Below are 15,968 nucleotides of genomic sequence, written 5' to 3'. Positions count from 1 at the left end.
CAACTGTGCATTCACATACTTGTGAACCTGACAACACACTTGGTCTTGACTTCTTTTCTTTGTCCTATTTGTTAACATGAGGTGTGAGGTGGAGATTTCTTTGGGCTCTTCCAATACGTAAAGTGGTCATAGCCAAAATACTTGGTGCCGTTTCGTTGTGACCAGTGAAATGTGTTGCTCATCTTCTCCTGAACATAAGGCTATCTGCCCATTGGACAGGGAGTGTGAGCACATGTCTAGGGTCCTGGCTGGGCTCCAGGGCATGTGAGGTTATGCTGTTGCTGTCACTAATCGTGAACATGTACACTACTCCCTGGCCCTGCGGCAGCCACACATGGTTTCTGTAATCCTCAAATTAAAACAAAAGCTTGCATTGAGTGACGCGTCTCTACAGCTGCTGCTAAGTGCCTTCACCAACACATGTCCCAGTTGTTTGAAATAAGGGGCATGGATCATTAACTGATACCATCAAACCCAGCTGGGATGCCTCTGAAGGAAAGCAGATTACAAACAGAAAGTCATGCTGAGCATTACTTAACACAAACTGCTGATCCTTTGGACGAATCAAAATCAGAATCGCTGACATATGGTGTGAAATTTGTTGTTTTGTGGCAGCAGTGCAGTGCAAGACATAAAAATTACTATAAATTACAGAAATAAATAAATAGTGCAAAAGGCGAATAACAAGGCAGTGTTCATGGACCATTCAGAAATGTGATGGCAGAAAGAAAGAAGCTGTTCATGGATCATTGATTATGGTGTTTCAGGCCTGCTCCCTGATGGTAGTAATGAGAAGAGGGCATGTCCTGGATGGTGAGAGTGTTTAATGATAGATGCCAGCTTCTGAGTTACCACTTCTTGAAGATGTCCTTTGGTAGGGAGCATTCTGTCCATAAAGAAACTGGCTTAATGTTTGTCTTAAACATTTTTCTTGTGAATGCAAGACTCTGGCCATTGGTAATGTGAAATACTGTAAGTCCAGTTTGTTGATTCACTGGCAGTACCAACAGCATGGGAGCTGTGTGGCCTCAGGCTGTTGCACGGACCAGGCCCTCATGGCATGGCATCACCTTTTACAGTCACCTGAGGGAGTAAGTGCTGAAGGTGGTGTGGGAGAGAGTAGAGGTGTGGCAGTCATGCTGGGTTGGAGGCTGGCCCCTGCAGACAGGCTCTCCTGTTGGCACAGCCCTCCAGTGTTTTCTCCCTGGAAGACAAGCGGGATTGATTATCTTCATAAGCAAGAGAAAACCTGCAGTTGCTGGAAATCCACAGCAAGCCAGGAGGGTCTCAGCCCAAAATGTCGATGGTACTCTTTTCCACAGATGCTGCCTTGTCTGGTGAGTTCCTCCAGCATTTTGTGTCTGTTGCTTGATTACCTTCATCTTCAGCTGACCTAACATGAGATGTGGAACTGCTGTGGGCTTGTTCTTGGAAAAAACATGGCTCCAGGACAGCATCCCATGGACCATCAATCTTCATGCTATACCACTCATGGACTTGTGCTAATATTATTTTGTGCTTTCATAACTATATGTGCTCTGTGCTGTGTGTGACTGTATGTACTCTGATTTGCACTTGGGGCTGCTGGGGGCAGCCCACAAGTGTCAACACACATCCCAGCACAAACATAACATACCCACAATGCTCAGCAAAACAACACAAGCAGCATCTTGGACACGAACACCCACATCCTACAGGATGTTAAATTTGATACACACATTCTGCCCCGTACAGTGATTGGACAAGTGGAGTTACTTGATGCTGCTGACTGTATGTACTCTGATTTGCCCATGGGGCTGCTGGTGACTTCCTGTCCATATACCTGTGAAACCTGTCTGACTTCAATACAAAGTAGTAACTGGCCAGTTGCAGACCAGAAGAATTAATCTTTTTCAGGAAACAGGAGTATGAGTCTGAAACGTCAAATAAGGAGATACTGGCAAGAAATATCACAACGAACAGTGAGACTATGGATATATAAAGAGGAAATGGGCAGCTGGGGTAAGGGTGGAACAAACGCAGAACAGGACCAGTGAATTAATGATCTTTGCTTTAACTACACTTTAACAACACTGTGATCACTACACTAAATTGGACATCTTGTTGTTCTAATTGTGTTTTCTTGTAAAAATTATGTATAATTTAGGTTAAATGTATATTTTTTTCTTTTGAAAGCTATGTATTTGATGCTATGTGCTTGTGACGCTGCAACAATTACACTCATTGCCCACTTTATTAGGTACACCTGCTCATTAATGCACATATCTAATCAACCAATCACGTGACAGCAACTCAGTGAATAAACGCATGCAGGTACGGTCAAGAGGTTCAGTTGTTGTTCACATCAGAATAGGGAAGAAATGTGATCTAATTGACTTTGACTGTGGAATAATTATTGGTACCTGATGGGGTGGTTTGAGTATCTTAGAAACTACTGATCTCCTGGGATTTTCATGCACACCTATGTCTAGAGTTGACAGAGAATGGTGCAAAAAACAAAACAACAAAAAACATCTAGTGAGTGGCAGTTCTGTTGTTAATAAGAGATCAGAGAAAAATGGCCAGATTGTCCAGATTGATTCATGTTGGCAGGAAGGCAAGAGTAATTCAAATAACCATGTGTTACAACAGTGCAGAGAGCATCTCTGAACTCACAACACATTGAACCTTGATGTAGATAGGCTACAGCAGCAGAAAACTTACACACAGTGGTCACTTTATTAGATATAGGAGATTAGTGTTAATGTTCAGAAAGGGGAACTCAGCAAATATCCCGGAAGTGGGAATGTTTCCAAGAGCATGAAGAACTTGCAACAATTTCCATCATGAGGGAGAGGGTATTAGAAACATTAGTGGGACTAAAGATGAGCAAGTCACCAGGACCAGATGTACTTCACACGCTGGCATTTATTTATTTAATTAGCAATACAATGCGTAGTCATCCCTTCTGGCCCTTTGAGCCACGTCGCCCCAGCAACTCCAGCATCCCCACAACCCCACAAGGGTCTGTCTGTCCGTTTGTCTATCTAGCTATTTATTGAGATACTGCATGGATTTGGTCCTTCCAGTCCTTTGAGCTGTGCTGCCCAGAAACCCCAGATTTAACCCTATCCAAATCACGGGACAACTTACAATGACCTAATAACCTACCAACCAGTACACCTTTGCACTGTGGGAGAAAACCAGAGTACCTAGGGAAAACCCATTTAATCCAGGGAAAATGGTATTGGCTATCCACTCTACTGATGCCTCTTATCATCTTATGCATCTCTATCAAGTCAGCTGTCATCCTCCTTCACTCCAAAGAGAAAAGCCCTAGCTCGCTCAACCTACCCTCATAAGGCATGCTCTCTAATCCAGGTAGCGTTATGGTAAATCTCCTCTGTCCCCTCTCTAAAGCTTCTACATCCTTCTGATAATGAGGTGACCAGATCTAAACACAATACTCCAAATGTGGTCTAACCAGGGTTTTATAGAGCTGTAGCATTACCCCGTGGCTCTTGAACTCAATCCCCCAATGAATGCCAACACACATACAACTTCTTAACCACCCACTAATTTTTTGAGGATGTAGATAATGTATTTGGATTTGCAAAAGTCACTTAAAAGGCTGGGCACAAAATAAGAGTTCATAGCATTTGGGAAAATGCATTAACACGGTTTAAAAATTGATGATCATATTCAAGATAGTGTTGGAATAAATGGTCTTTTTCAGGGTGAAAGCTTATAATAGGGTTTGGGGTTTAAGGTACAACAATTATGGGGGACATGTTGCAATGGAGGCCTATGACTAGTGGTGTGTCCCAGGGGTTAGTGTCAAGACACCTAATTCATTACTTATGTAAACAATTTGAATGTTAATGTACAGGGTGTGATTAGCAAATTTGCTGATGATATAAAACCAGGGGATCTTTTTGATAGCGAAGCAGGTTAGAATGAATTACAAAGTTAGTAAGATGGGCTAAGGATTGGCAAATGGATTTCAGCTTAGATACGTGTGATGTTAGAGTTGGTTAGATCATCCTCATGCAGAACCATGAACTATTTCTTTTTATAAGATTTCCTTAAGCATTTGCCACAGATTATTGAATCATATAGCACTACAGCACAGAAAGAGACCATTTGGCCCATCTAGTCCATGCTGGACTGTTATTCTGTCTAGTTCTATAGGCACTTGGACCATAGCCCTACATACCTCCAATATATGTACTTATCCAAACTTCTCCTAAATGCTGATATCGAACCTGCATTCACCACTTCCGCTGGCAACCTCATCACCCTCCAAATGAAGAAGTTCCCCCTTAGATTCCCCTTAAATATTTCACCTTTCACCCCTAAGCTATAACCTGTAGTTGTGGTCTCACCCAATCACAGGGGAAAACACATGCTTGCATTTACCCTATGTATATCCTTCATATTTTTGTATACATCTATCAAATCTCCCCTCATTCTTCTATGCTTCAGGGAGTAAACTGCTAATCTATGCTACGTGTGTGCAAAGGCCTTTTTATGAGCTGATCTACCTTTGATGTCACTTTCAAGGAATTATGGGTCGAGATTCCCAGATCCCTCTGTTCTATGGCACTTCTCAGTGTCCAACCCTGATTTTTCCTGCTGAAGTGCAACATCATTTTATCTACCATTTTTCAGTTCATTTATCTACTGCCCCATGTTTTACTGTATATTCCCAGTTCACTTCTGCTAACTCTGCTTTTGTAGCTTTGTAATTGCTTTTACTTAAGCCTAAAAAAGTGTGTTCTGACCCAGTTTCCCATGACCAAAAAGAACAAGGAATTGTGTTTGGCAGCTCTGTGGCGTCACTACAAAGTGGCTGGGGGGCTGTACTACCCTGAGCCGGCTGGGCAGCCACAATCCCCAGTAATCTCTGCCACAGAAGAGGACCAGGAAAAAATGTCCTGGAAGCATCACTACCTTCAAGTTCCCTCCCAAGCCACGTGTTGTCCTGACTTCAATAATCATTTCACTCTCCGTTACACTTGCGTACTGAAGAGCTGGCATTGTTTAGTACCTAAGTGTAAAGGAGAGCAAAATGATTATTACTCCGGATCTGATGCAGTATAAAAAAACACAATAAGCATAAAAAACACAGCAAAAACACAATAAATATAAATACATAAGATTAGCTTATATACATAGACTGATTGTGCATAAAGTGATGCGAGGAAAATCATTTATCATTGCTGGGACCAAGTCTAGGAACATGTTGTCGCTCAGGAACTTACAAAGTGCAAACTCCATAGTTCAACATTTCTTTCTCCAGGAGAAACTAGGACTGAGGTTCAGATTCAGCTTATCATTTTATGTACAGTATGATACCTACATTGAAATATACAGTTAAATGCATCATTTGCGCTAACAACCAACACATCCAAGGATGTGCTGGGGGCAGCCCACAAGTGTCATCACACATCCCAGCACAAACATAACATACCCACAATGCTCAGCAAAACAACACAAGCAGCATCTTGGACACGAACACCCACATCCTACAGGATGTTAAATTTGATACACACATTCTGCCTCGTACAGTGATTGGACAAGTGGAGTTACTTGATGCTGAAGCAAACCTGAATCTTTGCAAGAGGCAGTCGATAGGAAACAGGTTTCCTCCCACCCCTCCCCCACTAATTTCCAGTGGAGTTTCCAGGAATGCCTCCACACACACTCTCCTGGCCTGTACCCAGCGTAATATTGGTGTAATAATTTAACTCAGTTAAGGAAAAGCAATCCTGTGGGTTATTTAATAATAAAACTGTGCAGGCCAAAGGGGAATGCTGTTGTATAAACGCAGTTAATGAATTCCAACTGGCATCGCACCTGCAACCACTAACCCAAGCCAGATCACCCGTATGCGATGTCTGCTGCTGGCAATAATGCAGCATCGCAGATATACAGAGAGCTCTTGCAGTGAGAATGGCTGAGAGTTTCCATTGCCACTGCCCAGAGGTACTGAGGTCAAACACATTAACCCCAACACTGCATAGGCTATTGCAACTGGGAAGACCTTGGATTTTCCTTGGGCAATCTCTTGGGTTTGAGAATACAGAGAAGCATACAGAAATACAATGGAGTTGTATAGAGGTGCATAAAATTGTGAGGGGAATAGGAAGGCTGAATGAACTCAGTCTTGTTCTTAAGGTTGGGAAATCAAGAACTAGAGGGCACAGGTTTAAGGTGAAGGGAGAAGGACTTAATAGGAACTTGAGGGTCAAATTTTACGTGCAGAGGTAGGTGGGTATATGTAATGAACTGCCATAGGAAGCAGTTGAGGCAGGCACATAACAACATTTAAGACACTTGAACAGGTACATGGATAGGAATGGTTTAGAGGGCTATGAACCAAACACTGGCAAATGGGACTTGGTCATAGATGGGAATCTTGGTCAGTATGGGTCAGTTGGGCTGAAGGGCCTACTCCCATGCTTTATGACTCCATGACTCAAAGGATGGCTTGCTTCCACTGCTGGTTTGTGAGGTGAGTAATGAGAGTTGTTGGGGATCTGTAAGCTCTGCTGCAGTAGGGCAGCTATCACTGGATGGTTCTCACACATTGACATATGGAGGGGCATAGCTTTTCGGGATATGGGCTGAATGCAGGAAATTGGGACTAACTGGGTGGGCACCGCAGGTGGGCCAAAGGGGCTGTACTATGCTGTATTGTCTATGACTCTATGACAGCATCTGCTTGTGATGTTCGCCAACTCCTGTGCTTCATCTCCTTGCCACAGAGCTGAAAAGGTGCACACATTCCCATTGAAAATCAGTTGAATGGATAACAAGTTTATTTATTTATTTAGTTTTATTTTCTATTTAGAGATAGGTCATTGATAGGCCCTTCCTGCCCTTTGAGCTACAGCACTCAGCAACTAATTTAAGCTCAGACTCATCATGGGACAATTTACAATGACCAATTAACCTATCAACTGGTACGCCTTTGGACTGTGGGAGGAAACCAGACGACCGGAGAAAACCCATGCATTCCATGAGGTGGATGTACAGATTCCTGACAGATGACGCCGCATTCGGATGGCCCAAGCTGTAATAGTGTCGTGCTAACCACCATGCTACTGTGGTGCCCCCATTGTAATTGTGTAATCTTCCATTGCTGTTTTACAGAGAACATAGAACACTACAGCACAGTACAAACCCTTCGCCCACGATGCTGTGCTGACCTTTTAACCTACTCCAAGATCAATCTAGCCCTTCCTTTTCACATAGCCTTCTATTTTCCTATCATCCATGTACCTATTTAAGAGTTTCTTAAATGTCTCTAATGTATCTGCCATGTGTTCCATGCACCCACAACACTCTGTGTAAAAGTCTTACTACTGACATCCCCCCTTATACTTTCCTCCAATCACCTTAATATTATGTCCCCTGGTATTAGTCATTTCTGCCCTGGGAAAAAGTCTCTGGCTGACTACTTGATTTATAGTCATGAAGTGATAGAAAACAACAGCACAGAAATAGGCTCTTTGGCCCATCTAGTCCAAGCTGAACCATTTAAACTGCTTAATCCCATTGACCTGCACCTGGACCATAGCCCTCCATACTCCTCCCATCCACATACCCATCCAAACTTTTCTTAAACTTTGAAATTGAAATTGCATCCAACACTTGCACTGAAAGCTCATTCCACACTCTCTCCACACTTTTAGTGAAGAAGTTTCCCCTCATGTTCCCTCTTAAATAGTTCACCGTTCACGTTTAACCCATGATGTTCTGGTCACACCCAACCTCAGTAGAAAATGCCTGCTTGCATTTACCCTATCGATACTCCTCATAATTTTGTATACCTCTATAAAATTTCCTCTCCACCTTCTATGTTCTAGGGAATGAAGTTCTAACCTATTCAACCTTTCCTTATAACTCAGGTCCTCCAGTCCCGGCAACGTCCTTGTAAATTTTCTCTGTGCTCTTTCAATCTTATTTACATCTTTCCTGTAGGTAGGTGACCAAAACTGCACACAATACTCCAAATTAGGCCTCACTAATGTCTTACTCAACTCAGAATCAAGTTTATTATCACTGGCATGTGACGTGAAATTTGTTAACTTAGCAGCAGCAGTTCAATGCAATACATAATCTAGCAGAGAAAGAAAAAAATAATAAATAAAATATAAATAATAATCATCATCAATAAACAAGTAAATCAATTACTTATATTGAATAGATTAAAAACATGCAAAAAACAGAAATAATGTATATTTTTTAAAAATTGAGGTAGTGTCCAAAGATTCAATGTCCATTTAGGAATCAGATGGCAAAGGGGAAGAAGCTGTTCCTGAATCACTGAGTGTGTGCCTTCAGGCTTCTGTATCTCCTACCTGATGGTAATAGTGAGAAAAAGGCATGCCCTGGGTGCTGAAGGTCCCTAATAAGGGACGCTGCCTTTCTGAGCCACCACTCTCTGAAGATGTCCTGGGTACTTTGTAGGCTAGTACCCAAGATGGAGCTGACTAGACTTACAACCTTCTGCAGCTTCTTTCGGTCCTGTGCAGTAGCCCCTCCATATCAGAGAGTGATACAGCCTGTCAGAATGCTCTCCATGGTACAACTATAGAAGTTTTTGAGTGTTTTTGTTGACATGCCAAATCTCTTCAAACTCCCAATAAAGTATAGCTGCTGCCTTGCCTTCTTTATAACTACATCAATATGTTGGGACCAGATTAGATCCTCAGAAATATTGACACTGAGGAACTTGAAGCTGCTCACTCTCTCCACTTCTGATCCCTCTATGAGGATTGGTATGTGTTCCTTCATCTTACCCTTCCTGAAGTCCACAATCAGCTCTTTTGTCTTACTGATGTTGAGTGCCTAGTTATTGCTGCAGCACCATACCACTGATAGATAGATAGATAGATAGATAGATAGATAGATAGATACTTTATTCATCCCCATGGGGAAATTCAACTTTTTTTCCAATGTCCCATACACTTGTTGTAGCAAAACTAATTACATACAATACTTAACTCAGTAAAAAATATGATATGCATCTAAATCACTATCTCAAAAAGCATTAATAATAGCTTTTAAAAAGTTCTTAAGTCCTGGTGGTTGAATTGTAAAGCCTAATGGCATTGGGGAGTATTGACCTCTTCATCCTGTCTGAGGAGCATTGCATCGATAGTAACCTGTCGCTGAAACTGCTTCTCTGTCTCTGGATGGTGCTATGTAGAGGATGTTCAGAGTTTTCCATAATTGACCGTAGCCTACTCAGCGCCCTTCGCTCAGCTACCGACTGGTTGGCATATCTCACTCCTGTACGCCCTCTCATCACCACCTGAGATTCTACCAACAATGGTTGTATCGTCAGTATATTTATAGAAGGTATTTCAGCTATGCCTAGCCACACAGTCATGTGTATATAGAGAGTAGAGCAGTGGGCTAAGCACACACCCCTGAGGTGTGTCAGTGTTGATTGTCAGCGAGGAGGATATGTTATCACCAATCCGCATAGACTGTGGTCTTCCGGTTAGGAAGTCGAGGATCAAATTGCAGAAGGAGGTACAGAGGCCCAGGTTTTGCAACTTCTCAATCAGGATTGTGGGAATGATGGTATTAAATGTGGAGCTATAGGCAATGAACATCATCCCGACGTAGGTGTTTGTGTTGTCCAGGTGGTCTAAAGCCGTGTGAAGAGCCATTGAGTTTGCATCTGTTGTTGACCTATTGTGGCGATTGACAAATTGCAATGGGTCCAGGTCCTTGCTGAGGCACAAGTTCAATCTAGTCATGACCAAACTCTCAAAATATTTCATCACTGTCAATGTGAGTGCTACTGGGCAATAGTCATTAAGGCAGCCCACATTATTCTTCTTAGTACTGATATAATTGTTGCCTTTTTGAAGCAAGTGGGAACTTCTGCCCATAGCACTGAGAGGTTGAAAATATCCTTGGATACTCCCGCTAGTTGGTAGGCATAGGTTTTCAGAGCCTTACCTTCCGCCTTTAACCTAACAACCCTTCTCTATACTCTGTACTTTGATTTATGGCATTCAATGTGCCAAAAGCTTTCTTGATGACTTTTTATACATGTGCCACCCCTTCCAATGAAGTTTTCCCAGATCCCTTTGTTTTACCGCAATCCTCAGTGCCCTAACGTTTACTGTGTAAGATCTACCCTGGTATTTCCTACCAAAGTGCAATACCCTGCACTTCTCTCCTTCAAATTCCATCAGTAATTTTTCAGCTGGTCCAGTTAATCACATTATCATCCAGAACATTGATATAGATGACAAACAACAACAGATTCAGCACCGATCCCGGCAGAACTCCACTAGTCACATGCCTCCATTCAAAGAGCCAACCATCTACTACTACTCTCTGGCTTTTCTCACAAAGTCAATGTCAAATCCAATTTCATGCCAAGTGTCTAAACCTTCTTGAACAACCTCCTATGTGGGACCATGTCAAATGCCTTGCTAAAGTCCATATAGACAACATCTACTGCCTTGCCTTCATCAACTTTCCTCGTGACTTCCTCTAAAATTCTGTAAGATTGGTTAGACACAACCTACCATGCACAAAGCCATGCTGACTAACCCTAATCAGTCCATGTCAATCCAAATACTCATATATCCAGTTCCTTAGAATATCGTCCAATAACTTTCCCACTAATGATCTCAGGATCACAGGCCTATAATTTCCTGGTTTATTCTTAGACTTTCTTAAACAGCAGAACAATATTAGCTATCCTCCATTCTGCTGGTACCTCAACTGTCACTAACGATGATTTAAATATCTCTGCTACGGCCCCTGCAATTTCTGCACTTGCCTCCCACAGGGTCCACCTTGTCAGGCCCTGATTTGCCTCAAGACAGCAAACATTTTCTCTTCTGTAATTCCTATAGAGGCCATGACTTCACTGCTGTTTTGCCTCACTTCGAAAGACTCTGTCTCCGTCTCCTGGGCAAATACAAATGCAAAAAAAATCTATTTAACATCTCCCCATCATAGAAAGATAGAAAATAGGTGCAGGAGTAGGCCATTTGGCCCTTCGAGCCTGCACCGTCATTCAGTATGATCATGGCTGATCATCCAACTCAGAACCCTGTACCTGTTTTCCCTCCATACTCCCTGATCCCTTTAGCCACAAGGGCCATATCTAACTTCCTCTTAATTATAGCCAATGAACCGGCCTCAACTGTTTCCTGTGGCAGAGAATTCCACAGATTCACCACTCTCTGTGTGAAGAAGTTTTTCCTCATCTAGGTCCTAAAAGGCTTCCCCTTTATCCTTAAACCGTGACCCCCTCGTTCTGGACTTCCCCAACATCGCAAACAATCTTCCTGCATCTAGCCTGTCCAATCCCTTTAGAATTTTATACGTTTCAATAAGATCCCCCCTCAATCTTCTAAATTCCAGTGAGTATAAGCCTAGTCGATCCAGTCTTTCTTCATATGAAAGTCCTGTCATCCCAGGAATCAATCTGGTGAACCTTCTTTGTACTCCCTCTATGGCAAGAATGTCTTTCCTCAGATTAGGGGACCAAAACTGCACACAATACTCTAGGTGCGGTCTCACCAAGACATTGTACAACTGCAGTAGAACCTTCCTGCTCTTGTACTCAAATCCTTTTGCTATGAATGCCAACATACCATTTGCCTTTTTCACCGCCTGCTGTACCTGCAATCCTACCTTCAATGACTGGTGTACAATGACACCCAGGTCTCGTTGCACCTCCCCTTTTCCTAATCGGCCACCATTCAGATAATAATCTGTTTTTCCTGTTCTTGTAACCAAAGTGAATAACCTCACATTTATGAACATTAAATTGCATCTGCCATGAATTTGCCCACTCACCTAACCTATCCAAGTCACCCTGCATCTTCTTAGCATCCTCCTCACAGCTAACATCGCCGCCCAGCTTTGTGTCATCTGCAAACTTGGAGATGCTGCATTTAATTCCCTCGTCTAAATCATTAATATATATTGTAAACAACTGGGATCCCAGCACCGAGCCTTGCGGTACCCCACTAGTCACTGCCTGCCATTCTGAAAAGGTCCCGTTTACTCCCACTCTTTGCTTCCTGTCTGCCAACCAATTCTCTATCCACATCAATACCATACCCCCAATACTGTGTGCTTTAAGTTTCCACACTAATCTCCTGTGTGGGACCTTGTCAAAAGCCCTTTGAAAATCTAAATATACCACATCCACTGGCTCTCCCCTACCCACTCTACTAGTTACATCTTCAAAAAATTCTCTAAGATTTGTCAGACATGATTTTCCTTTCACAAATCCATGCTGACTTTGTCCGATGATTTCACCTCTTTCCAAATGTGCTGTTATCACATCTTTGATAACCGACTCTAGCATTTTCCCCACGACCGATGTCAGACTAACCGGTCTATAATTCCCCGGTTTTTCTCTCCCTCCTTTTTTAAAAAGTGGGGTTACATTAGCCACCCTCCAATCCTCAGGAACTAATCCAGAATCTAAGGAGTTTTGAAAAATTATCACTAATGCATCCACTACTTCTTGGGCTACTTCCTTAAGCACTCTGGGATGCAGACCATCTGGTCCTGGGGATTTATCTGCCTTTAATCCCTTCAATTTACCTAACACCACTTCCCTACTAACATGTATTTCTCTCAGTTCTTCCATCTCACTAGACCCTCGGTCCTCTACTATTTCCGGAAGATTATTTATGTCCTCCTTAGTGAAGACAGAACCAAAGTAGTTATTCAATTGGTCTGCCATGTCCTTGTTCCCCATGATCAATTCAACTGTTTCTGACTGTAAGGGACCTACATTTGTCTTGACCAATCTTTTTCTTTTCACATATCTATAAAAGCTTTTACAGTCAGTTTTTATGTTCCCTGCCAGCTTTCTCTCATAATCTTTTTTCCCTTTCCTAATTAAGCCCTTTGTCCTCCTCTGCTGGTCTCTGAATTTATCCCAGTCCTCAGGTGTGCCGCTTTTTTTTGCTAATTTATATATTTCTTCTTTGGACTTGATACTATCCCTAATTTCCCTTGTCAGCCACGGGTGCACTACCTTCCCTGATTTATTCTTTTGCCAAACTGGGATGAACAATTGTTGTAGTTCATCCATGCGATCTTTAAATACTTGCCATTGCATATCCACCGTCAACCCTTTAAGTATCATTTGCCAGTCTATCTTAGCTAATTCACGTCTCATACCTTCAAAGTTACCCTTCTTTAAGTTCGGAACCTTTGTTTCTGAATTAACTATGTCACTCTCCATCTTAATGAAGAATTCCACCATATTATGGTCACTCTTACCCAAGGGGCCTCGCACGACAAGATTGCTAACTAACCCTTCCTCATTGCTCAATACCCAATCTAGAATGGCCTGCTCTCTAGTTGGTTCCTCGACATGTTGGTTCAGAAAACCATCCCGCATACATTCTAAGAAATCCTCTTCTTCAGCACCCTTACCAATTTGGTTCACCCAATCTATATGTAGATTGAAGTCACCCACTATAACTACTGTTCCTTTATTGCACGCATTTCTAATTTCCTGTTTAATGCCATCCCCAACCTCACTACTACTGTTAGGTGGCCTGTACACAACTCCCACCAGCATTTTCTGCCCCATTAGTGTTATGCAGCTCTACCCATATCGATTCCACATTCTCCAGGCTAATGTCCTTCCTTTCTATTGCATTAATCTCCTCTCTAACCAGCAATGCTACCCCACCTCCTTTTCTTTCCTGTCTATCCCTCCTGAATATTGAATATCCCTGGATGTTGAGCTCCCATCCTTGGTCACCCTGGAGCCACGTCTCTGTGATCCCAACTATATCATATTCATTAATAACTATCTGCACATTCAATTCATCCACCTTGTTACGAATGCTCCTTGCATTGACACACAAAGCCTTCGGGCTTGTTTTTACAACACTCTTAGCCCTTATACAATTATGTTGAAAAGTGGCCCTTTTTGCTTTTTGCCCTGGATTTGCCTGCCTGCCACTTTTACTTTTCACCTTACTACTTTTTGCTTCTACCCTCATTTTACACCCCTCTGTCTCTCTGCACTTGTTCCTATCCCCCTGCCACATTAGTTTAAAGCCTCCTGAACAGCAGTAGCAAACGCTCCCCCTAGGACATTGGTTCTAGTCCAGCCCAGGTGCAGACCGTCCTGTTTATACTGGTCCCACCTCCCCCAGAACTGGTTCCAATGCCCCAGAAATTTGAATCCCTCCCCCTTGCATCATTTTTCAAGCCACGTATTCATCTGAAATATCCTCCTATTTCTACTCTGACTAGCACGTGGCACTGATAGTAATCCAGAGATTATTACCTTTGTGGTCCTACTTTTTAGTTTCTCTCCTAACTCCCTAAATTCACCTTGTAGGACCTCATCCCGTTTTTTACCTATATCGTTGGTACCTATGTGCACCACGACCACTGGCTGTTCACCCTCCCACTCCAGAATGTCCTGCAGCCACTCAGAGACATTCTTGACCCTTGCACCAGGGAGGCAACATACCATCCTGGAGTCTCATTTGCAGCCGCAGAAACGCCTATCTATTCCCCTTACAATCGAATCCCCTATCGCTATAGCTCACCCACTCCTTTTCCTTTCCCTCTGTGCCGCAGAGCCACCCATGGTGCTATGAACTCATCTGCTGCTGCCTTCCCCTGATGAGACATCTCCCCCAACAGTATCCAAAACAGTATATCTGTTTAGGAGGGAGATGACCTCAGGGGACTCCTGCACTACCTGCCTACTGCTACGCTGTCTAGTGGCCACCCATTCCCTTTCTGCCTGTGTAGCCTTTACCTGCGGTGTGGCCAACTCACTGAACGTGCTATTCAAGACTTTCTCAGCGTCGCGGATGCTCCAGTATGAATCCAATTGCAGCTCCAGATGCTCAATGCGGTCTGCCAGAAGCTGCAGTTGGACACACTTCCTGCACACATAGTCGTCAGGGACACTGGAAGTATCCCTGATTTCCCACACGCTGCAGGGTGAACAAACCACGGGGCCGATCTCAGCTGCCATGACCTACCCAATACTTGCCTCAACTTTTGAAACTTTCTCCTTTTAAAGGAACTTACCCGGCCTTACCTCACTTGGAGTGAAGCTCGTCCTCAGCCTCTGCTCGCCGAAGCCTCTCGAGACAAAGCCTTCCTACTCTGTCTCCCGCTACTCCGTCGCCCGCTCCATCTAACTGTTCTCTTTAAATACTCCCGTTGCCTCACGGTCCGACTTACACGCGCTTGCGCAGTCGTGCCCCCGTTAAACTGCCGAAGTTTCAATTTTGGTTTTTGGCTCTTTTGGCTCCATGCATAGATTACCATTCTGATCTTCCAGAAGACTAATTTTGTCCCATGCAATCCTTTTGCTCTTAACATATCTGTAGAAGCTCCTTCACCTTGTCTACCTGAACAACCTTATGCCTTCTGTAGGGACCCCCCCCCCCCCACCGATTTCTCTCTTAAGTGCTTTCTTGTATTTCTTATACTCCTAAAGTACCTCATTTGTTCCTATGTGCCTATACTTGCTATATGCACTCCTTTTTTTCTTAACTAGGGCCTCAATATCTCTTGAAAACCATGGCTTCCTAAACATTTTATCCTTGCTTTTATTCTGAAAGGCTCATACAAGCTTCGTACTATCAAAATTTCATTTTTGAAGGCTCCCACTTATCAAGTACACCTTGGCTAGCAAACAGCCTGTCGCAGCCTGCACTTGCGAGATCCTTTACCATCAAAGTTGGCCCTTCTCCAATTTAGAATCTCTACCCAAGGACCAGACATATCCTTTTCCATAATTACCTTGAAACTAATGGCATTATGATCACTAGATGCAAAATTTTCTTAGGTCCCTGATTCAGCATCAGTGCTCATCATGCAGGGATGAAAACTTTAAAGCCTACCAAGTATTTGCTGATTTGTAGTCATGGCTATAAAATGGATGAGAAAGACTCAATGTGCTGAACTGGCCCCGGTGAATTTCTGTAGTGCTG

The 15,968-nt window shown here is 43.0% G+C and overlaps 1 protein-coding gene across 4 annotated transcripts in view; it reads right to left on the bottom strand.

Moving 5' to 3' along the window:
* ttll5 (tubulin tyrosine ligase-like family, member 5) overlaps window positions 1–15,968 on the bottom strand; it is a 449,168-nt gene that overhangs the window by 46,447 nt on the left and 386,753 nt on the right. The window contains exon 31 of one of the 4 annotated variants that reach the window (XM_073039482.1): window positions 4,946–5,029. The exons of the other annotated variants lie outside the window; for them this stretch is intronic. Within the exon in view, the coding sequence (XP_072895583.1) occupies window positions 4,982–5,029 (48 nt within the window). The 3' untranslated portion in view covers window positions 4,946–4,981. Of the gene's footprint in view, window positions 1–4,945; window positions 5,030–15,968 lie in introns of those variants that run through there. 4 annotated transcript variants of the gene reach the window in all.

The sequence above is a fragment of the Hemitrygon akajei genome, chromosome 3 (assembly GCF_048418815.1).
Source record: "Hemitrygon akajei chromosome 3, sHemAka1.3, whole genome shotgun sequence".
Taxonomy (NCBI): domain Eukaryota; kingdom Metazoa; phylum Chordata; class Chondrichthyes; order Myliobatiformes; family Dasyatidae; genus Hemitrygon; species Hemitrygon akajei.
Note: the sequence above shows the minus strand (reverse complement) of the source record. Positions and strands in the feature narration are given on the sequence as shown.